This window comes from Lepisma saccharinum, chromosome 29 (assembly GCF_977018435.1).
Source record: "Lepisma saccharinum chromosome 29, izLepSacc3.1, whole genome shotgun sequence".
Lineage (NCBI taxonomy): Eukaryota > Metazoa > Arthropoda > Insecta > Zygentoma > Lepismatidae > Lepisma > Lepisma saccharinum.
In genome coordinates, this window is record NC_139257.1 from 13,548,861 (window position 1) to 13,573,254 (window position 24,394).

The 24,394-nt window shown below is 37.0% G+C and overlaps 1 protein-coding gene across 1 annotated transcript in view; it reads right to left on the reverse strand.

Annotated features, from left to right (window-relative positions):
- The window catches only part of LOC145981343 (microfibril-associated glycoprotein 4-like), an 86,414-nt gene that overhangs the window by 47,679 nt on the left and 14,341 nt on the right, over positions 1-24,394 (reverse strand). Inside the window, exons 2-3 of the mRNA XM_083114566.1 lie at positions 15,615-15,690; positions 2,527-2,581 (exon numbers count right to left, since the gene is read on the reverse strand). Of these exons, the coding sequence (XP_082970692.1) occupies positions 2,527-2,543 (17 nt within the window). The 5' untranslated portion in view covers positions 2,544-2,581; positions 15,615-15,690. The remainder of the gene's footprint in view (positions 1-2,526; positions 2,582-15,614; positions 15,691-24,394) is intronic.

Genomic DNA, 24,394 nt, shown 5'->3' on the forward strand with positions numbered 1-24,394 from the left:
TCACGGAACAACTACCACGTATTCTATTTAAAATGGACCGTTACTTATGACTCAGAAAATAAATTTACATGTGTCTGTGTGGACTACTAGCTTCGTATGTGTGTGTGTGTGTGTGTGTAACGTAATGTGTTAACTTCGTTAAACAGAACTGCGACTATGAGTAAAAAGTTTTACATGATTTCGGAACACAAATTAATAGTGCTTCTCCTGACATTATAGTCTAGTCCTTTTTTACTTCTAACACTAAGTTTCATTACACATCTTCTCTCGTATGCAGGTAAATTTTCCTCTCCTGTTGGTGGAGATCGAACATATCTGTGATTTTCTACAAATCCGCTTGTTTTTTTGATTAAATTTGTTTTTAAGGACACTTTATGCACATATAAGCAGGCTTCTCTGGATTGGAAGTGCAGTTCAAAGTGGAATCCTTACCATTATAGACCCCTACCGGGTATCGAACCGGCGACCACTTAATTACACGACGATAACGTTAGCCACTACTCCATCGAGGAGGCCTGCTAACCAACTACTTCACGACGAAAACCTAAAACATTATTTAGCCACATATATGATAAGTTCATAATATAATCACATCGAGCCCACGCATTGAAAAGTATTAGCCCATTAATAAGGTTCACTATGAAAAAATTAATATAACATATTCCTACCATTCACAAATGTCCTAGTGAATGGATCCGGAAAAAATATCAGAATCTGTGTAGAGAAACCCAACACATGCTGGAATACAAATCAAACCATACCAGGAGTATGAAACGCACCATAGTTCACTACTAAACTAAAGTGCCAGCAGAACTGCTAGAATTCGGTAACATTCAGACAAGAACAAAACAGGTCAAAGATACAATGACACTCAATAGGTATCCGCTAGCTATAACTGACACTATAATTCAATATAATTAGCCAACAAGGTTTGTAGTTAGGCTAAGACCAGTCTTAGGTTGGACTCCCGTCACAGATAGAAGTAATTTTGTTTACCTGAAAACGTAGTCTCTTGAAACATAATGTTATCATATGTAAAAGTAGTAGCACTAGATAATAGTTGACAAACAATAGAACACTAAAGATGTACTATATTTTGAACGTCTTCCTTATTTGCTTTGGGCAAATTAATCTCTTATACCTATTCCAATTAAATGTTTAAGTTCTCTGTTTCTTCTTGTTCTCAAAATATTGTCTGTCTCACAGGAATTCAAAATTTATGATTACTCTTAACATATTTTTATTAGTAAGGTAGAGAATATGCAACATCTACAATATAAATGAAGATAGGAATATGTTATAATTTGTATCTGCTTAAGCGAATGGGGGTTACTGAAAAATGGGTTTTCCTGCTTTTATCAAAAGGTTGTACCATTTCTCAATGAAATAATTACAAAGTCTTTTCAAACATTGGTAAAATCTTTACTATGAACACAGAATCAGGATTATATATGCATGTATATATATATACGTATATATACCCTCAGGTAAAAGTTTAAAAACACATTGCAATTGAAGCAAAATATGTCACTTTTTTTAATTTAATCTATATTTAATCCACTCAAAACGTCGGTATGTTATTAATATGTAAATGGTACTGGCGTACGCAGGGGAATTTTGAGAAAATAACCCCTTCCAAATGAACGTAGTAAATAAGTCGGGAAAACCCAAATTGGTTAATGCAAGCTCCCCTTAAAATGACCCCCCCCCCCCCGGTTGCCGATTTTGTTTTGAACTACTTTGAAAACAAGGGTTGAAAAATAAACATTTTGTACTGTATCCTGGCTCTATCCAAAACGCATCTATGTGATACCCACTTTTACAATTCCAGCCTCTTGCGCCAGAAAAATGATCCTGCGTACGCTTGTGGTAAATAGAATGATTAAACTTCATACTCACAAATGTTATACAGGGTGTCCCTAAAGGTACTTTACAACTTTGATGTCAATCCGAACAACTTGCAATTGACATAATGAAACACACCATGCCTCATTCCATTTACCAACGCATGGAGTTTTATTGTGTATTACTGCTTCAACATGCAAACCTCTCTGGTGGCGCGTACATCTCATCGAAATTCCAACTCTGCCCATACCCTCCGTAGCATATCTCTGCCAACTGTGGCAATCGCAATCCTTCTTCAGGCCTTCAAATCATCAAGATCAATGACGGACGTGGTACACTGTGTCTTTGACACAGCCCCACAAAAGAAGTCCAGGGGTGTAATGTCAGGGGATCTAGGAGGCCAGGCAATTTGACCATCTCTTCTAATCCAACGTGCTGGAAATGTCAAGTCCAGGACATCTCTCACGTCTAAGGCTCAGTGTGGTGGTGCACCATCTTATTCAATACCTACCAAAAAAAACTTTATGCGTTGGTGAATCACCTACAACAAAGTACATTCCTCTTTGTTAATTACAAGTTGTCAAATATCTTTATGGGACAAGGTGTATTCAAAGGAGAAATTCTATGTTTTATGTAACTGCATGTATCTATCCACAATGAACCATATTATGTATTACTTACCTTGATATTGTCCTCATTTCAAGAACTGTGTCTTGCAGTATATTAAATTTAGTGTCTGAAAACAAATAAAAAATATAATTAATAACCCGTGGCTCAACAGAACTGTAAGGGCCTTGGTCTATCTCCCGACTGCCAGTCTCCCTCCCACAATCCTACCTAGAGGTGTGAAGTTCTTCAACCGGTAATGGGGTGACTTGGGATCAGAACGTCGAACCCTCAGCCGTTATAGGATATTTTTTTGAGCAGGTTAAGCTACTCACTCGTACCTCCCCAATTTCCTCACGATGGTGAGTTGCGTCCGGTCCTATACACAGGCCGAGAAGCCAGAGACTGAACCCAGGCGGACTCGAACCCATGCCGTCCCGCAGTCGGAGCCCAAAGCACAGCGCCTTAGACCGCATGGCCACGGAGGAGGACAAAAAAATATAATTATGATGAACAAATTTTAGACTTGATCTGCAATTTATAGTGAAATCCGAGCAACTGAAATTATTTCTCATCATTTGCACACATTTCTTGTAGCCTTTGTTCTAATCTGACTCAAAAGTTACTTCAAATATCTCATGCTTTGCTCAAAAGTGTCTTGTTATCTACTTTTAAGGTTGATATTTTTTTTAGTAAATACAAGACCCACGAAGACGTCTACGGGAGTAAATCTATAAATCTCTATGGCAATTTACTTTGATCTTGACTGCCGATTCAATTAGATAAGATACGTATATGAATGTACGTACAGCGTGTTCACCGCGATACCTCAGCATTTTGAAAGTTTATATTTTTTTCAACGATTCCAATAGGAGCAGGAAAAGAACCTCGAAAAGTTTCCGTGTTAATATTATAGTGCGCGCTAGAACCACTGTAGCGCTAAAACAACAAATTGTTTCTAAAATTCCAAACGAGCGTGCACAGGTTGTGTGGTGGTATACAAAATTAAAATCCATTATTCAAGTGTGACAAAGCTGTCATGTGTATAATAAGGACCCTCCGACATTCAAGACTATAAAGAAGTTGTGTGATCATTTTTTGAAATTGTAGCGTGAAAACATCAAAAGAGATAAACTATATAATATATTAGTCGAGTTTGGAATACCTAAGAAGCTTGTTAATATGACAAAAGTATGCACCAGAGAAATAGAAAGTAAAATTCGTGTGGGTATTAATTTGTCTGACAAATTTTCAATTCATGATGGGTTAAAACAAAGAGTTGCATTATCTCCATTGCTCTTTAATTTTGCCTTAGAATATGCTGTTAGGAATGTAAAAGAAACTAACGAAGGACTAAAATTAAACAGTCTTACTCAGTTGTTAGCATATGCAGATGATGTAAACTTATTAGGGGAAGATATAAATACCATTAAGAATATGATAAAATATTTTTCAAAGCAGCTAACGAGATAGGTTTGAAAGTTAGCAAAGAGAAAACTAAATAAATGATTACAGGCCGAAACCAAGTGTTAGGTATTAATGAAAGCCTAATTATTGATAAGAATTCATCCAAATTCAAGTACTTAAGAGTAATACTAACAAATGAAAATTATATTAAAGAGGAAATAAAAAGCAGGCTTAATTCAGAAAATGCATGTTACTTTTCTCTTCATAAACATTTTCTTCTCGTTTAATATCTAAGAAATTAAAAGTTAAAATATACAAAACAGTAATTTTGCCTGTAGTATTCTATGGATGTGAAACTTTGTCCCTTTCATTGAAAGAGGGACATAATTTGAGAGTATTTGAAAATAAGATCCTTAGGAAAATATTTGGACCAAAAAGGGACGAGGAGACACGTGAGTGGAGAAGGTTACATAATTTAGAAATACATTATGTGTATTCATGTCCAGATATTATTAGAATAATTAAATCAATAAGACTTAGGTGGGCAGGCCATGTGGCACGAATGGGAGAGGAAAGAAGAGTTCACAGGATTTTTGTTGGGAAACCTGATGGTAAGAGACCTGTAGGAAGGCCAAGGCAAAGATGGAGGGATAAAGTTGAGATGGACCTAAAGGACATCGGCAGGGATGGAAAGGAGTATACAGATCTTGCTCAAGATAGGGAAAGATGGAAGGCCTGTGTTGCTGAAGCGATGGACCTTCGGCTTTAAGAAACTCTAGAGGTAGTTAGTTAGGTAGCGTGAAAACATAGACGAGGGCTGTTCTTAAAGACAGCAAGTTAGATATTCCTCGTGCTACCACAGGCGGTCGTTTGCTATTGCACTGAACTGAATTTTGTGAGTTTTGTGAGTTACATTGGAAACTTTGTGAGTTGCATAATTATTTTCATGCAGAGTAATGATTGTACACAAATTTTCCTTTCAACTATATTTGTTTAAAGTGTTGGAGTCTCATGGTGGACACCCTGTATTATAGACAATGTTCAGAAACATTTGAAACCGTATGATAAAATATCTGTTGTTTATTCTTGAATTCTGTTTAGAGAATTATAATTGAACGTGTTTAGAAAATATTTTAAAAAAATCGAATCTATTGTGAAAATGTAAATTCATTTAAAATTTGTCACGGAAAATGTGCCTGATGTTTAATTGATGTTTCCAAGAGATGTCTGATTTTTAGCACTTGCACGCAACTTTATAGTTACAGAAACTATTTTGGTGTCCCTTTTGACTTCAATGTATAGCTTTAATTCTTCTTGAATTTGAATAATTGTTATTAGTTAACACAGAATAAAAGATCTGATCACATGTTTAACGACATATTATGGCTCATAAATTAATAATTTTTATATTTTGTTTTCGCACAATATATATATATATATATATATTTTCTTTTTCCTCTTATTAATTTCAGTGGATGGTACTGAACTTGACGTCATGACACATTGCACTCTGGGAAGAAATGTGGCAGACATAATCTTGTGTGTTAAGGAAAGTGTACGAGAACCCTTGTTACAGCGATAACATTTAAACACTTTACACGATTTTCACTTTTTCTGTAAGTCTTAGGAAAATATTGAAAGAACATTTTTTTCATATGATCACAACAATCAAACTCTGAATCACTTCCGTAAAGGCCATGCGCATAATACTAACTCGGCATGTTTTCAATGATCTGATCTTTTTGCAGAAATATGGCGCAATGAATTGTGGGAAAAGTTATTCACATTCATTCCATTATGTTTTTATTTAGCATTAATATCTGAAAAAATTGTCATTATACACACTTTTGTATTATAACTTTGTTTACCTCGTTATCTTGACAAAGTCACAAAAATATGATTAGTTTTCTTGTCCTGTCAATATGGAGGAAGCCTAAAATATAGGGAAAACTACTCATATGCGTGGTGCTTCTAAATAAAAGGATACCAAATTCTGTACAGCAGTTTTTATTCAGAGACTTGTCTTTTTCCATAAATCAGGACAAGCTAAGAAATGCTCTGAATTAAGTGCTATGGGTGGATCCTGCTTGCAAACTTTTCTCATTTTTGTTGAAATTGGATTGTTTATGTCAGAGTAGATAAAAATCATGATTTTTATTTAAAAAAATATTCTTGATGATTTTTTAAAAGTTAAATCATTTTTTTTAAATCAAATCGATTTATTTGACATTTTTAAAAATCACGCTTCAAATTGCTTGTATGGTTTTTGACACTTTTTGACACCATACATATAAATATATGTTTTTCTTAGAAAGGCTTTTTCTGGTAAACGGCCCTGCAAAATATTTGAACAGTTTGATTAAAGCAAATAAGAAAATTAATATAAATATACATTTTTCTATTTCTGGTACTGTATATATGAACTACTATCGAAATGCTTGAGTGTGTTAATAATAAAAATTTCAGTAACTTTTCTTACAGAGCAAATAAAACACTCTGGAGTACTATATAATTGTAACTTAAAATATTTTTGCAGTCTTTGTATCTGAATTTTAGACATTTTTTTTTAAATGAGAGTTTGCATGATATCATCTGCCATGTTTATTTACAGAGTAATCGTAATGACACTATTTACGGTTTAACATGGTTAGTATTTTCTTATTATTCTACACAAAATGTTTGCTATTTTTTGCCCATAAAAAGTATTGAATCTTATCTTAAATCAAGAGTTTAATATTACATTTCCTTTCGTATGAGCTTCACCTCTTTGCAAAATATATATTTTGTTTCCTTTCTCTTCCTTTCTTAGAGTCTAATAAACACCATTAAATGATTACGATATTAATGTACTTACACTAAAAGTGATTCTGATATCTACAAAATTCTTATGTATATTTTTCTATGAATTATTTATTTAAATCAGTTATTTTTTTAAAAGATCACGTGATATAAATCTTGAATTAAATCGCGAATAAATCAATTCAACTTGGTTTATGTGAACACAAAAATTAGTTTTCATTTCATTATTTACATATCTTTCATTGTCTGAAGCTAATGACAATTCCAGGAATAATTTTTCTTCTTAAATATAGGTGGATTTGAATTGTGAACAATATTTATCAGTTAGCACTTTATACATCAAGAACTTCGCCAAATCATTATCACCATCAATTGTGTCCGCAAACAACTTTTTCCCTCAATATAATAATTTCTACAACACTGCCTACATTTCATCAAATCTCCACCAGTATACTGTATGTATATGCCCAGATTGTTTCACAACTTACAATATCTGGTTCTTTCCAAAATCGTCAACCTGTAGAATTTTTATTTACTCCTATTACAACACCAAGCATCGCCAGATCATTCCTGGTAATAATATTACCAAGGGTAATAGATAATATATATTATATATATATATATATATATATATATATATATATATATATATATATATATATATATATATATTATATATACAGGGTGACTGGTAATTAGATGTATTCCCTGAAAGGGGTTAAAGTAGAGACAATTTGCAATAAATTTGACCATATGATACCCCGTACGAAAATTAGTAGTTTTCGAGATAATCGAATTTCAATTGTTTTTTTAAAAAATGACAATTTTCCACATAAAAAGATGAATTGAGAAAAAAACTGCTTACTGTATGGAACATATTTCAGCGTTTTCTGATAGCTAACAAATAAGTGGTTCGTTTAAAAAAAAGTTTTTCCCAAATAACAATCACATGTAAGTACCGGGTGGGTCTAAACTTACAAGTGATGATAAAAAATTGCACTCTTAGTTTACTTCGCAACGTATTAATAACAAAAATGGTATGACAAGAAGCGTACAAATTACTTAAATTACTTCCTTGTGACATCTGCTATCCAACAAAGTACAAATGTTGCTAACATTCACATTTGTGTACAAGAAATAATACTTCATTCATCTTCATGTGAATGGAATCAATGAACAATACAATTAAAGAACATTACACGTCTTGCTCAAAGTGGGCACCTCCATTACGAATGCAGGCACGGAGGTTTTTACGGACATTTGGTCTCTTAACTCGTGATGTGATGGTGTCCTTGATGTGTTGACCAGCTGATAAGATCCTCTCCCTGAGCTCTTCTTGCTAGTTTACCGGTGTCTTGTCATGTGGCTCCAAATGTAAAAGTCGCAAGGCGTCAAATCGATCGGGGGATCGAGCTGGGCAGTCATCATGCTGATAAATCATGTCACGTCTTGTAGCTAGAGGCACATCCTCCAACAACATTGCCATCCCGTTCCTCAGAAAATGTTCATAAGTGATGCCATTTAAGATTTTGGGCAGGAAAAATGGCTCGATCAAATGATTGTTGATGACGCCCATCAATACTTCTGCCTGGGCGTGCGACAGTGGCTGGATAAAAATTACTCAAAGAAATGGATTGGCCGAGTCGGCCCGATTCCCTGGCCGGCTCGATCCCCCGATTTGACGCCTTCCGACTTTTACATTTGGATTTGATTGATTGATTGATTGATTTAGTTTATTTTACTTCGCGTTTTGTGCCTCTTGGCTAATTTGCGAAGATGGGGATGAGTGATGAAATGATGAAATTGATGAATGGACATTCACAAACAACCAAGCCCGACCGGGATTCAAACCCGGGACCCTTGGCGTCGCAGCGCGATGTGCTAACCACTCGGCCACAGGGTTGGGCTTTTACATTTGGAGCCACATGACAAGACACCGGTAAACTCGCAAGAAGAGCTCAGGGAGAGGATCTTATCAGCTGGTCAACACATCAAGGACACCATCACATCACGAGTTAAGAGACCAAATGTCCGTAAAAACCTCCGTGCCTGCATTCGTAACGGAGGTGCCCACTTTGAGCAAGACGTGTAATGTTCTTTAATTGTATTGTTCATTGATTCCATTCACATGAAGATGAATGAAGTATTATTTCTTGTACACAAATGTGAATGTTAGCAACATTTGTACCTTGTTGGATAGCAGATGTCACAAGGAAGTAATTTAAGTAATTTGTACGCTTCTTGTCATACCATTTTTGTTATTAATACGTTGCCAAGTAAACTAAGAGTGCAATTTTTTATCATCACTTGTAAGTTTAGACCCACCCGGTACTTACATGTGATTGTTATTTGGGAAAAAACTTTTTTTAAAACGAACCACTTATTTGTTAGCTATCAGAAAACGCTGAAATAAGTTCCATACAATAAGCAGTTTCTTCTCAATTCATCTTTTTATGTGGAAAATTGTCATTTTTTAAAAAAACAATTGAAATTCGATTATCTCGAAAACTACTAATTTTCGGACGGAGTATCATATGGTCAAATTTATTGCAAATTGTCTCTACTTTAACCCCTTTCAGGGAATACATCTAATTACCAGTCACCCTGTATATATATATATACACAGGGTGTAACATAAATATATGTCAAAACTGGGGGACATATTCCTCACATGGAGACGATGAAATAATGTTATATGAACATGGGTCCGGAAATGCGTCATTGAGGCGTTAGAGCGCATTTTCGAAAACACTGCACACTGTGTATTAGGCGAAAGCGGTGTAGTGTGGAATGTCGAAAAGACTGTCAGATGCTACATACCCCACATCTGAACTGGTGGGAAACATGGTGGGAGACATTGGGGATGACATCAAGGGGGAAATTTGGGGTGTGGGGGTGTTGAGAAACACATCGTAGTCAGGAAACACATTATTGAAACTTGCAATTCGTAAGCTATATACTACACAACACCCCATGCCAGAACACTGCACACCAGACCTGTACGTAACAGACAAACAGGTTCACGAGGAATACTCAAAATGTCCGCCATGTGCACAAAGACATGCAACAACCCGCCGTTGCATACACTCCAAGATGCGCTGGATGAATCCCTGGAGAATTCCGTATCGTATCTGGATCCGTCCAGAATACGGACACGAAGACTCTCAGCATCGTGCACCGGTGTTGCACACACAACACCCTTTAAATGCTACCACAAATGATAGTCTAGTGGGTTGAGGTCAGGAGAGCGTGGGGGCCACGCAATGGGTCCACCCCTACCGATCCACCTACCAGGGAAATGTCGATGCAGAAACCGACGAACATTCACACGGAAATGTGCAGGAGCTCCATCGTGCATGAAGTACGTGTGTCGTCGTATATCGAGTGGCACTTGTTCCAATAGCACAGGTAAGGTGTCCCGTAAGAACGCTTTGTATGTCCGTCCGTTAAGACTGGGGGGAGCACATAGGGCCCCACCAAGCAATGACCCACAAGGCCAGCCGACACATTGACGGCAAACCGACGATGATGATGTGATTGCACAATCGCGTGCGGATTTGCGTTGTCCCATAAGTGGTGATTGTGGAAATTCACAATCTGGTCACGTTTTAAGGAGGTCTCATCGGTAAACAGCACAGTTGCACTAAAGTCAGGGTTTGCACGTTAACGGCGAAACCATTCACAGAACACTACTACACTATCCCCCCCCCCCCCCCGAATTTCACCAGGGGTCAACGCCAATGTATCTCACTATGCTTCCCGCCAGTTCAGATGTGGGGTATGTGGCATCTGATAGCCTTTTCGACATTCCACACTACACCGCTTTCGCCTCATACACAGTGTGCAGCGTTTTCGAAAATGCGCTCTGACGCCTCAATGACGCATTTCCGGACCCATGTTCATATAACATTATTTCATCGTCTCCATGTGAGGAATATGTCCCCCAAGTATTGACATATATTGATGTTACACCCTGCACATATATAGCCCCAATCCCACCACTCACTCACTCACTGACCGAAATAAATGTTCTCCACGAAGGAAGCCCTGGGGCAAAAAAATGCTAGATTACGAACCCCGTCCCAAAAGGCCGAGAAAATGAAGAAATCGCTCACTTGGCCTTTTTTTTAATTGTGAAAATGCCCTTTTTCATTTCCTTAGCAACCCGTTGCCACAGGCATTTTTGTAGGACACATTGTTTCCTTCAATTCTTAATTGTCCAGCTACATTATTTCCCACAGATCAATAATAGATGAATCAACTTCTGGTTTTGAAAAGGTGCATCAGAAGAAGATTCAGTTCAGATACAATTAGATAGATAAGATATTAGTATACTCAATGCGAAAATATCTACATCGTGCTTGTTTTAACTAAATGTTTAGAGGTATAATAACAAACAATTCTTCAGAGTTTGCCGTGCTTGTTGTTGACCATGGAAACGGATGTTGCTATGGAACTTAAAGAAAGTTTATTGACACCCAGAAAATTACTGCAAGTGATTTATACTAGACATTTCGAATTTCAAAATATGAACATCAGAATTTATTACAGAAGCAAGGTATAGAAATTTGAGGGGAATGACGATAAAAAATCATTTATTTTTTAATTACATTTCAAAATGTGAAAGTGACAAAAGAACGTAAAATATTGCTTTTCCAATTTAGTGTCCCTATTGCATTAGTTTACATTAAACATACAACCAACTATCTTGAAACGGTTTTTACTTACTCAGATTATTATTAAGAAAACATACAATAATATTTTGAATATTAGTACCATATTTGAGCTCGTACACTTTTTCCATTAGCATCACAACCCTTTGTGGGTTTTAGCTTTCTCAGACAAATCATTCCAATCTTTCCTCTTCTTTGCCATTTCTTTCCAATTTCTAACTTTGAGAATCTTTAAATCTTCGCATACATCTTCAATCCATCTCATCCTAGGTCTTCCAATTGGTCGCCTTCCCATAGGTTTCCATTCTAGTATACGTTTTATAGTTCTCATGTTATCCATTCTTTGTATGTGGCCTAACCACTTAATTCTTTGACTTTTGATATATCGTATAATTTCTGCACCATTGATTAATTTTTCTAGTTCCACATTATTTCTTATTCTCCATACGTCATATTCTATCTGTACCGGGCCAAAGATCTTCCTTAAAATTTGTCTCTCAAATATACTTAATTTGTTTCTATCCTTCTGTGTTAGGGTCCAGGTTTCAGCAGCATATGTGACCACTGGTCTTATCATAGTAAGATATATCTTCATTTTTGTATTTCGTTTCAGAAGTTTCGATTTTAGCAGGGATACATTTGCATAATAGGCCTTATTACCTTTCTTTATTCTTTCGTCTATTTCAGATTCTATTTTATTGTTTTCATTAAGTGTAGATCCAAGGTATGTAAAGTTACTAACACATTCAAAGGAGTAATTATTTATTAATATTGATCTGTTATTATTCATGTTCATTCTATTAATATTCATGTATTTAGTTTTCTTTTCATTGACTTGGAGTCCTACTCTTGCAGCTTCCTCTACTAGACTTATAAACGTTTCTGAAAGAGCTTTCTTAGTTCTTGCTACAATAGCTACATCGTCAGCATATGCTGTGACTTGTTTTAGTCTAGTACTGATGTCTCCTCTCACATCTAATTTTTTAATCACCGAGTCCAAAACTAAATTAAATAATGTTGCTGAAAGAGGATCTCCTTGGCGGACTCCTGTCATGACATCGAAAAAGTCCGATCTTGCATTTTCAATTTTAACTGAGGCTCTATTGTTTTGAATTGTCATTCGGATTGATCTTACTAATTTATTTGGTATTCCAATTTCTTGTAATCTTTGTAATATTGTTGGTCTATATATTGAGTCGAAGGCTTGTTTGAAATCAATAAACAAAACATGCAAATCTATATCATATTCATAGCATTTCTCGAATATCAAACGCATCATCAGGATGTTATCTGTAGTACTTCTGTTATTCCTAAATCCACTTTGATACTGTCCTATAATATCTTCGGCATAATCAGTTAGTCTGATGTTAATTATTGCTGCAAGTATTTTATATAGGTTATTTAGTAGTGATATGCCTCTATAATTTTCACAGACTGTTTTATCTCCTTTCTTAAGTATAGGGCACACCAGTGCTATGTTCCAATCATTTGGCATTTGTTCTCGATTCCATATATTAATTATAAGTTTATGTATTCTACGATACATTTCTTTTCCAGCTGCTTGTATAAGTTCACTGTTCATATTGTCATTTCCTGGTGCTTTCATTTTTTAAAAGTTTTTAATTACTGTCTCAACTTCTTCGTATGTTGGTGCATCAACTAATATGTTTTCATTATCCTGCTGATTCATCGTATTCCAGTAGGGCACTTCTAAATCCTGGTTGTGCTGAACTCCCTGGAAGTGTTCTTTCCATCTATTCATTATTTCTGCTTGTTCAGTTAGGATTTGACCATCTTTGGATTTTAAGTTTCTAGTTCTTGGTTTATACTGTTGTGTTATAACTTTCTGGGTTCGATAGAATTTTCTATATTCTTTTTTGGTGTTTAGTTCTTGTAACATTTCTATTTGTGTTTTTACTGCTTGGCGTTTCTTTTCTCTACACATTTTCTTAGCACGCTTTTTCAGATTTTCATATTTTTCTCTATTTGATCTTGTAGTTCTATTAAGACAACTATTTCTAGCTTCATTTTTTGCTTTAACCGCCTTTTTACATTCTTCATCATACCAATCTTCATTTTTTTCATATGCTTTGGTTCCTAAAACCTGATTAGCAGTACTATCTATGATGTTTCTTAAATTATCCCACTCGACTTCTACATCATCTTCTTCTCCTGCTTCATCGAGTTTTGTTTGTATTTCTTGTCTGTATGTATTTTGTATAGAAGATTTCTTCAATTTTTCTATGTTCCATTTCTTAGTTTTCTTGTATATTCCATCATTAACCATGCTAATCCTTTGTCTTATTTTAGTTCTAACAAGATAGTGATCCGTATCACAACTAGGTCCTCTATATGTTTTGACATCAATTATTAATGTAGCTCTCCTCTTATTGATCAGTACATGATCAATTTGATTACATCGTTGTTCACCGGGTATTTTCCAAGTCCCTTTGTGGATTTTTTTCTGCTTAAATCTGGTGCTACTGATATCAAGGTTTTGTAATTGTGCTAGTTGTGTCAGCCTTTCTCCATTGTCACTTGTTTCTTTGTGTAGGGAAAATCTGCCTGATACTCCACTGCTGCTGGATTCATTACCTATTCTTGCATTAAAATCCCCCAGTAGAATTAATGCATCATGTTTTGGTACTCTGTCACATACATCTGACAGTTCACTATAGAAATGTTCAATATCTTCTTTGTTTGTGTCTTCGGTTGGTGCATATAAAGGTCATATTGTTGAATTTTCCTTTTATTCTTAATTTACATATTCGGTCATTTATTGGTTCAAATCCGAGAAATTTGAGGGGAATGACGATAAAAAATCATTTATTTTTTAATTAGATTTCAAAATGTGAAAGTGACAAAAGAACGTAAAATATTGCTTTTCCAATTTAGTGTCCCTATTGCATTAGTTTACATTAAACATACAACCAACTATCTTGAAACGGTTTTTACTTACTCAGATTATTATTAAGAAAACATACAATAATATTTTGAATATTAGTACCATATTTGAACTCGTACACACATAACGTTAAGTTCAAAACTTTCCAAATAAGTGAACCACGTCGGTGAGCGCACGAAATGACGGAAAACAATTATTATGAAATTACGTTTAAAAATTTGAAAATGACAATTGACGTAAATACTGCTTTTCTAATATAGTGTAGCTTTTCAATTCGTTTATATGAAATATCTAACTATTTTGAGACGGACAATGTTTACCCAGTTTATAATTATGAAAATTGACAATAATATGTTGAATATTTGTACAATATTAGAGCATGTACACACAAAAAGTTACTTTCTAAGCTTTTCAAATAAGCGAATTTATACACATGTTATCCTTAATCCAATACAACATACAGACATTTGCAAAGTCATTAAGATCATTGAAGAACCACATCTATAACATGATTACGCCCACAACGTGCACGAAGGTCACGCATGCGAGCGTACTACAAGAAGTGGTGAGAGGCCACATAGAAAGTGCGCTAGTCCTTGATATAACCTCTACATAACTACTCCAGAAAATAAACAACACTGTACACACTACAAGAACTTAATTTGATAATCGAAAATAATATGTAACGTACACTCTGTGTTGAGTTATTTCTGACCCAGATACATAATTTCCCTAATTACAAAAAGCATGAAGGTAAAATTGGGTGGATTATTCTTGAATATTTCAAAAGATTTTATAATTATACTTATGATGGAGGACAACTTTACAGCTATTAATTAAAATTATATACTCTTAATTGTAAGTGGTCCGTAATAAAGAAATAAACGCAGAGCAAAAGTTAAATATAAATCAGCCTATAATTTTTCTCTTGTGATTTCGTAAGATTTCAAATATTTTTTCTACGCATGTAATTCATTTGTGACACATAATCACGACTGATAGGTAGATTTATATGAACAGTAATACTTTAACAATGATAACGATTTTAATGAAATGTGTTATCTGTAGCTAGTGTTGATTAAATATACTTCCTCTTGATCATATTAGAAATTGTTGTCTAACTGTAAAATTTATGTAGAAGAGAAGCCAGAAAAACATTATAGCATTGCATTCTCTGATATAATCAGAAATTTTTACTTGATGTAGCGATAAATGTAGCGGATTGATGTTATGCCCAAATGATTTGCTATTCCATAAATCAAGTGAAGACACTGTAATAAAATATCGTGTTTCTTACAGAATATTTTATTCAATAATTCTGTCATTCATAGATAATTTTAGTTTTTAATTTGAATAGGAATATTTAAAATGTACATTACCTAGAGTATTGATGCTATTCTCAATATCATGTGTTTTACTTTGAATGTCTGTAGAGGAGTTTTGCAAAATTTCAACCTGAAATATATAAAAGACAAAACAGAGGAGATTTATAAGCGAAATGTTAAACATCATTCACACCACATTGTAGAAGGTTAAAAAAAAGACTCCTAACTAATTTTTATTCTTATAGAGGCATTAGTATCTCACCAATACCTCATAAGAAAAATAACATGCACGATTTAGATTTGGTTCATCGTTTACTGACGAGTGAATATTTTTGTGATTCAATGATTTGTTCTTTAACTCATAATTCAATTTGCATTTCTAGGTGTATAACAGTATAGTACGAGGGGACATCAAAAAATGTTGCCTGTTGAGGTATAATTTGTTTAATAATGGAAAGATTGAAACAATGAACGTACATATAGTTTGCCTGTAGTGTCCTTTACTCAGAATTACCCTTACACATAGTTCCCATCACGTTCGATGCATTTCGAGAGAGCGTTTTACCCCGGCCTGAAATAAAGTTTGGAAATATTCCACAGAACACTCCCTGTCCTCAACGTTCAGAGCTGTTCTATTCTCCTGTAGGTCCTCGAATCTTATGCCAGACTTAAGTAGTTAAGTTCAAAATGAGAGAAATCGAAAGTGTGGACAAGACAAGGAGTTGCAGGTCATCAACAACCGCCACAGGGTTGATGAGCTCGTTCTAGCGGATAGACAAATCACCATCCAGGAAATTTCTGACACAGTGCACATGTGCTATGGGTCAACACACGCAATGATTCAGAGTTTGGGATACCATAAAGTCTGTGTTAAATCTGTGCTTCGTGACATGCTATTCTGGAACTTACAGGATGTTAAAACAGCTCTGAACAGTGGGACAGGGAGTGTTCTGTGGAATTTTTCCAAACTTTGTTTGAGGCCTGGGTAAAACGCTCGCTCAAATGCATCGAACGTGATGGGAACTATGTGTAAGGGTAATTCTGAGTATGGGACACTACTAGCAAACTATATGTATGTTTATTGTTTCAATATATCCATTATTAAACAAATTATACCTCAACAGACAAAACTTCTTGATGCCCCAGCTAGTAATATGCGTTGTAGTAGGTCTAGCAATAGAAATAAGCATCCACAGGCTACTCGTACGGGCTCTCAACAAGCATCGAACATAGATTAGAGGCTTATGTGGCAGTTGAGGGTAACCACACACCGTATTAATTTTTTTAGCACCTACTTCGTTTCCATTTCACATACTCACAATGAAATTCAGATTGTATTTATTTTCGCAAAATATGCTTTTCTTGCAATACGCGTTTGTTGAGGTCTTATGGAACGCATATAAACCTGTATATTATATTGAATTCTTCAAAATAAGTTAATGGAAATCTCTCTCTCTCTCTCTCTCTCTCTCTCTCTCTCTCTCTCTCTCTCTCTCTCTCTCTCTCTCTCTCTCTCTCTCTCTCTCTCTCTCTCTCTACCTCTCTCGATGACAAAGAGCAGTGCCAACATCCGTGGCGGAGTGGTTAGCAGACGCCAAGAGTTCCGGGTTAGAATACCGGCCTGAGCATGGAAGTTTTTTGTGAGTGCTCATAAATTTCAACCTCATCTTCGCGATTACCCAAAGGTGGCAGAAAAGCGAAGCAAAATATACCAATTCAAACAAACAACAGCAGTGAAATGTACAATAGGATGCGACCTGTGTTACCTCCAAATACCTATGACAAACAGAAACATGCGGTAAAGGAAGGTGGTGCAAGCGCCGCTTGTGTTGTTTTTTAAATAAACAATATTGATATCTTAATGTTTTTCAATGCCTTTAAACACATCGGAATGGAATTTATCTACTTTAACATATTTACATCTGCAGACTTTTCAATGTCCCTCACGAGGCTCGGTAACGCAGCACAGCTGATCCGCGTAAGAAGGAAGAGGGTTGCTTGCCTTCTCCACTAATTTGGAGTGACTTGTGCTCTTGGTCACTGTCCTTTCTCCTTCACGAAAAAAAGATGGACGGCAAGCGACCCCCGGACGGCTTCGTCTTTGGCATGGGTGTTGGAAACATCTAATCCACGCTGGCCAGAAGTGTTGCTAACTACCAGAATTTTATATGCATCCGTAGCACCACTTATAACTCGGTACGATTTTTCACGTGTGAAACTTAATAGTAATGAACAAATTAGCTTATGAAGTTAGTCAACGAGTACCGGTCGTATGGTATTTATAAGATACAAAATCACCAGCTAATACTTGGACATATCCGTCATGCGGTCAGTAACTCCAAAATATAGAGGGTATATAACACTGCAAACAGGGTGAGGAAGAGAGCGCATTTGGAAGCGTGGGAGCTGCGGGTACGTGTTTTCCTTACTGTAGCCATCGTCCTGTCTTATTCTGTTCCTTTGTGTTTTGTTTTTCCTGTTTTGTGTTAAAGCATGGTCTTGAAAATAACCACCAGGGCTGACAAACGAGACGAACCATCGATTTGGAGTGGTGCAGGTAAAGACTCGATTAGGAATCATCTTTCATTCTACCGAAAAGTTGGAGGTGGTGAATTACAGGTATGAGAGACCGTGTCCTGAACTATGCATAAGCAAAACAAGTAAGAAAACGGGTAAGTTTTCATAAGCAGTTAAAAGTGTCTCAGTTAAAAAAAAAAACAATATGTTTGAATTTGTTTGAGTGACTTTCTGCACAGAAACGGTAATTGGCACTCGACCTACAGTTTAAAGTGGGATCCGAACCACTCGACCGAGTATGGAATCCGGGGCCCCTTTGTTACAAGGCAACTATGTTACCTATTGTGTGGTTATGCAGTATCAATGTTATTAATAAATCATTTTGTTCGAACATGGAACGATGCAGGCCCTATTACTTCAGTAAATTCCATAATGCAATGCAAAGACATGAGCATTTCCAAAATTACACTTGTGCAGTGACGCACAAGAGGAGGGACTGGTGGGGGTCATAACCCCTCTCTTGGCACAGTATTCATAAAAAAGGGCAAAAGGCAGGGAAAATATGACAAAGGGCTGGGTTAGGGGGGAGCAAGAACCCACTTTACAATTCCAGCCCCTCCTGTGTGTATACCCGTGATTTATTCACATACACCCAATACCTCCCTCCCCCAAAATTGTCTTAATACCCTTCTAAAAGTTTTTGCCAACGCGAAATTTTTGGCAATTTTGGTTCCAAATTTACCCTTACAGCCCCCTGTATTACATTTGAAAATGTTGTAATTGCAAAAATGAAAAACCCATCGCTTGACTATCACGAAAATTTACGGCACGCTTTCTTGTAGAACGATGGAGCCTAACATTTTGTTCAATATATGGAATAAAGTTTATGAGAGAAATTTTCTTCCATGCGAGAACGAAAATAAAAGCAATCTTTGCTTCTCGGGTCCCAGGAGGTTAACAAAAGTACAATTAACTTATAAATTTTAATAAACCTGAAAAGTTTTAAGGGGGCAAGTACCCCCTCTCTAGCCCCCACAAGTTTCGCCTTTGATGATAACCATGACAGCCGTTACAGAAAAATGTTCTTCTCTACCTTTGGACCAAGAAACATCTCCAATCAGCGGCGAAGGTTAGAGGGGGCAATTGCCCCTCCTATTTTTCGCCACTTTTGCTCCCCCACTATGCTAAATCTTATCCACAAAAGTAAATATACTGTCTTTGCCCCCCAGTTTTGGCATCTTGCACCCCCTGGTTTTGGGACACACTGTCCCCAATCGAATGTTTTTCTCGGCATCATTTGAAATTGTAACCACTGGGTTCATTTAGCTTTCGTAGTGTACCTCTCCTCTCAGTCTCGAGTTACACTTACATTTGTAGAAGGCAGGAAATACAAAAAGAATGCGTTACTTCAGCAGAATGCATTTCTAGCTATAGGGGAGAGGAAATGGAGGGAGGAGAAAGGAAGTAGGAGGAGTCTGTATTTGAGAGCATGCAAGTTCAATCTTGAACAAGACAGTCGGTCTGGAGTTTGGAAAGTGGACGCTGGTTTGAAAGTTGTTCGGGGAAGTGAAGACAGTCGGTTTTTAGCTTGGAAAGGGAATATTCGTTTGGGGAAATTGTAAGAAGGGAGACAGAGAGAGAGAGAGAGGGAGGGAGGGAGGAGTACAGAGAAGTTAAGAGACAGTTTTAGAGACATATGGAAGTGTGTGTGTGTGATAATTAAATTTGGAACTATTATTGATCATCTCTCCGAGAACGAGACAGGTAATATTACTTTTCTGTCTAACGTGTTGATGCAGTTTTAAGGTCATTTAACTTAAAATGTGTGTTTTGCCATTCATTTAAGAATTGTATAGATTAAGTTTTACCTAGGTACCTCCGCATATAAAGATTACAGCATAAGCGAGTAGCTATGAGCTAATATCACCCCCTATTAAGATCCCGACACGGATGGTGTTAGACGCTTTTAATATAGAGGAAACAATCAAGAGTTGTTTGCCACGTGGCATGTTTCCCGTTACGTGAATGGAAAAGTAATTGTGTTGGTGTTCTTGGTTCCTGATATCCATGCCAATAATATAATTTCAAAGACTTGGGGCAAGTAAAATTACGAACCTTCCCCAATTCGGATATAAATCTACGTACTCCCTACCGCCTCCTTCCTTTACCTACTGGTTAGCAATGTCCGTATTTATTATCGATGGTTGATACCCACACATTTCAAATTGTTAAAACGCTCCATATGTTCGTAGACTTAAGCACTTAATCACTTAAGATACTACATTGCCAGATGGTGTTGTAGTATCGGCGTCACCTTGTAATACAGGGGTCCGGGTTCGATACTCTGTGACGCATGTACGAATACACATCCCACTTCAAACTGTAGATTCAGTCCCGATTAGCCTATCTGTGTAAAGTCGACTTAAAACAAACTTCTGGCCATTATATTTACTCGAACAAGAAAACGGAGCTTGATGCTCCTCATTTTGCCACACATATACAATGCCTTCCAAAAGTTGAGCACGCAATGCAACTTTTCGAAAGCGTATTTGAATTTGAGTGGCTGAAAATCGCTGCGGATGTAGATGTCAGTTTTTATGTGTAGCTTCCTTTTTGTAAGTAGCGAGTGAATCATCTGTACCTAGGTGCTTAATCTGTGCTCTTGAAATAGCATAAAAGCGAGGATTTCGTGCAAGAATCATCACACTTTCGTTGAAGACGGTAGCATTCTGATGGGTTTAAGGTGCATTTAAAAGCTGATACGAAGTACGTTTCTATGGCTGAACGAAGGAGAATGACATAGTGAGCGCTTGCGTGCTGTCTGACGCATTGGAGCAGGACAGTCAATCAAAGATGTCGCTATTATCTTTGGCGTTGATCATTCACTAATTTCTCAATTATGAAAAAAATTCCAAACAAGTCAAACAGTTGTCCAGAGACCTGTGCCCGGTTGTCCAAGGGTTACCGCCCCCTCTGATGATCGATATATTGCTATAGAAGCCAAGCGGAATCGACGAGCGACCTCCACAACTGTTACATCCATGGTTGCAGCGGCACTTGGTAAGACAATATCTGCCAGTACTGTGCGCCGAAGTCTCCACATGAAGGGATTGTACGCCCGGTACCACGTGTTTGTTTTACACTAACCGTCCAAGCCAGAGGGGCAAGATTAAAGTGGTGTCGTCAACATGTCAATTGGACTGTCTCAGATTGGTGCAACGTCCTGTTCACGGACGAGTCCAGATTGCCGTGGAATCAGATGATAAGCGTGTAAGGGTCTGGATATAACTACGCACACGCAATCAGGTCAAGAACGCCATCGAGCATAACGCATTCAGAGGTGGCAGCGTCATGGTGTGGGTTGGAATTTCAATGAGATATCGCACGGAGCTGCACATCCTTAAAGGCGGTTCTGTGACGGCTGCGCGGTATCGGGATGAAGTCCTAGACCCCATTATGAGACTCTACGCTGCAGCAGTTGGTCCTGATTTCCTCCTTATGGACGATAATGCCCGTCCCCATCGAGCCAACATCGTTGACAAGTACCTGGAAAGTGAGGTCTTTCTCGTGGCCGGCGTATTCCCCCGACCTTAATCCTATTGAAAATCTTTCGGATGCCCTCGGGCGTGCTATCTCTGCACGTTTACCTCCTCCAGCCAGTCTCAGAGATATGGAAACTGCCCTAATTGAGGAATGGCCATTGCTCTCATCTGCGATGGTTGATCACCTCATTGAAAGCATGGAAAATAATTGTAAAGTTTGTGTGAAGGTCCGGGGTGGCTACATACCATATTAAGGTAAGTTTTGTTTGGTTTGTTTGCCTTTAAACATCATTGTTAATAACCCAAATGTGACTAGATTACATTGGGTTGTAGTTTACATAGACTACGTTGACAATCTAAAGTGCATTAAAATTAATTTTCAAGGGTTTCATGAAAGGAAAGTGACATTTTCAACTGTATTGGTTCCTAACGAAATGAAAGGAATCCTATTTATAACAAAATGTCTCTTCCTTTCTATCATCAACTATGAAAGTAGATAAATAGTATGCAAAAAACAACAACAGGTGGCAGTCGTGAAGCAAGATTGGTCTTTTTCCCATAAAACACTAGAACATTTCCTATATCACGTTTCTTCCTAGGTGAGAAATTGTTCAAATTTGGAAGAAAGAGTATGAAAAGTTTTCTTCACACAACTAATACCCAGTATAATTTTTTTTTAATTCCACCGCGCCCTTTGCTAAGTTATCACTTTTCGCCATGTTGTTTACATATATTACGTAATCTACGTGTATAAAATAGTTTGTAGAATGTAGACTATCGTTGTTTACGCGTAGACGCACATCACTGCAGCTAACACGTTCAAGTTAAACTTGACTATGGCAAACAGTTTCAAACTGAACATTATATGGCATAAGGGATCTGTTTAAGTGTTTTTCAAATGATTTGGTGGGTGGAGGTTTTTCTTCACTTATTACTTAATTACTTTGTACGTACCGTCATTTACTTGCTTTGTTTCGTTGGTAGGGGAAAGGTAATAATACGTTTTCTTCAAGAGCGACGTTTGGCTCCCGGCGGAGTTTCAATCAACACAGAAAACTTTGAGCGTATCTTCGTTCCAGGTTCAGTCAGCCTGCAACCTGACAATGAAGATTTATTTGCGTAGATTTTCTTCCACTTTTGGCTAATTGCGAGGTTGAGGGTGAATTTTCATTAAATTAAATTAATGAAGGGATATTCACAAAAACGCCAATGCCAGGACTATAGCTGTTGTCCAGTCTTACGGCGGGCGCTCTACATGCTGGCAAGGGAATTGGGGAGCGGGGAAGCGACCAAATCCAACGCGATAAGAAACACAGCAGCCTGTACAGCTTGTCCCACACTGAGCTGCCGGAAAACTCGCTACCAGGAACTTTTGAGTGGAGGTTTGCCTTACCCAGAGTACTCGCCATGTGCAGTGCCCAACCAGAAAGAGCAGTGATTGCGGTACACGTGATTCCATAACGTCCGCGAGGTCCTTAGAGTATAGAAGGGAATAGAGAGAGAGCAAGCTTGTTTTCTGGGCGAGGGGAAGGGGGTGAGGTAAAACCGCCATCTTGGAATGTTGCACTGTTACAGCTGATCCAGTGGTGGAAGTAGGGATTTGAGCGTGGAATGTTCGTTTATAGTGCATACTTTCTGTACATTTCAGTGACACTGCGAGTAGATAATAAATAAGAAGCTATGCCTCTGTGCGCAGCTTTCGGATGCAACAATAAAAGTGGCAAGAAATGCTTTTAAAAACAAGGAATTGAGAGGTCCCCAAATAAACATACTTAAAACATATTTACGTTTACTATACTGATAGACGCATGATAAGAGGAAGAAGAAGAATTTGTATTTTATAGCATGTTATTGATTGGCTGTCATAGTAACCGTGTGTAAGATGTACGGGCATGGCTTCCATGTATTAAAGTTATATTGTTTAATTTGAGCCTACGTGTTTGTATGTCTTGTGCATGTATAGATAAGAAATCACAAACACACAACAAGGCTTACATCTATGGCGCAGTCGTACAGGATATTCTTGGTGATTCTTCGCAAGAACAAGTATGGATGAAGACGTCACGAAGAGTACGCGACGATCATTATTCCTGCATAGGTTTATGCAAGGAGAAATTGTGTCGGCTTGATCAATTTCTACGGTAAGAACCAAGATTACACGGTTTGTGTATTTTTTACAATAATTGTACAAGGGCAAATTCAAATCAGTGCGATACAAATTGTGTGTACGGCGTAGATTACAATAATTGTACAAGAACAAAGTTTAAATCAGTGTGATACGGATTGTGTCTACAATATTGTGATATTTAGTTGACCACAATTATGATTATGTTCGGTTTGAATTTATTCTCTGAGTTCCGGCCAGATTCGGAAGAAATACAAGATTATTTAACAAGGTTTGAACAGTCTTGTTTGGCTCATGATGTTAATGAAGCCAGGAAGGTACCCTTACTGATTGTAGTTATAGGGTCTGAAACTTTCAAAGTGCTGAAGACTATCCTTGCACCTGAACCAGTCGAACGGCAAACGTATTCAACCCTCAAGGACAATCTGCTTAAACATTATGGCCAGCTTATAAACAAATATGTGGAACGTTTTAAGTTCAAGCAATGCATACAAGAAAGTGGTGAGAATGAAACACAATTCATGGTACGTGTTAAGCAACAAGCACTTAAATGTAGTTTTGGCCTGTACTTACAGGAAGCCATTGTAGAGCATATAATTGTAGGCGTTACGTCTAACGCCATTAGAAAGAAATTACTGTCTGAACCTACA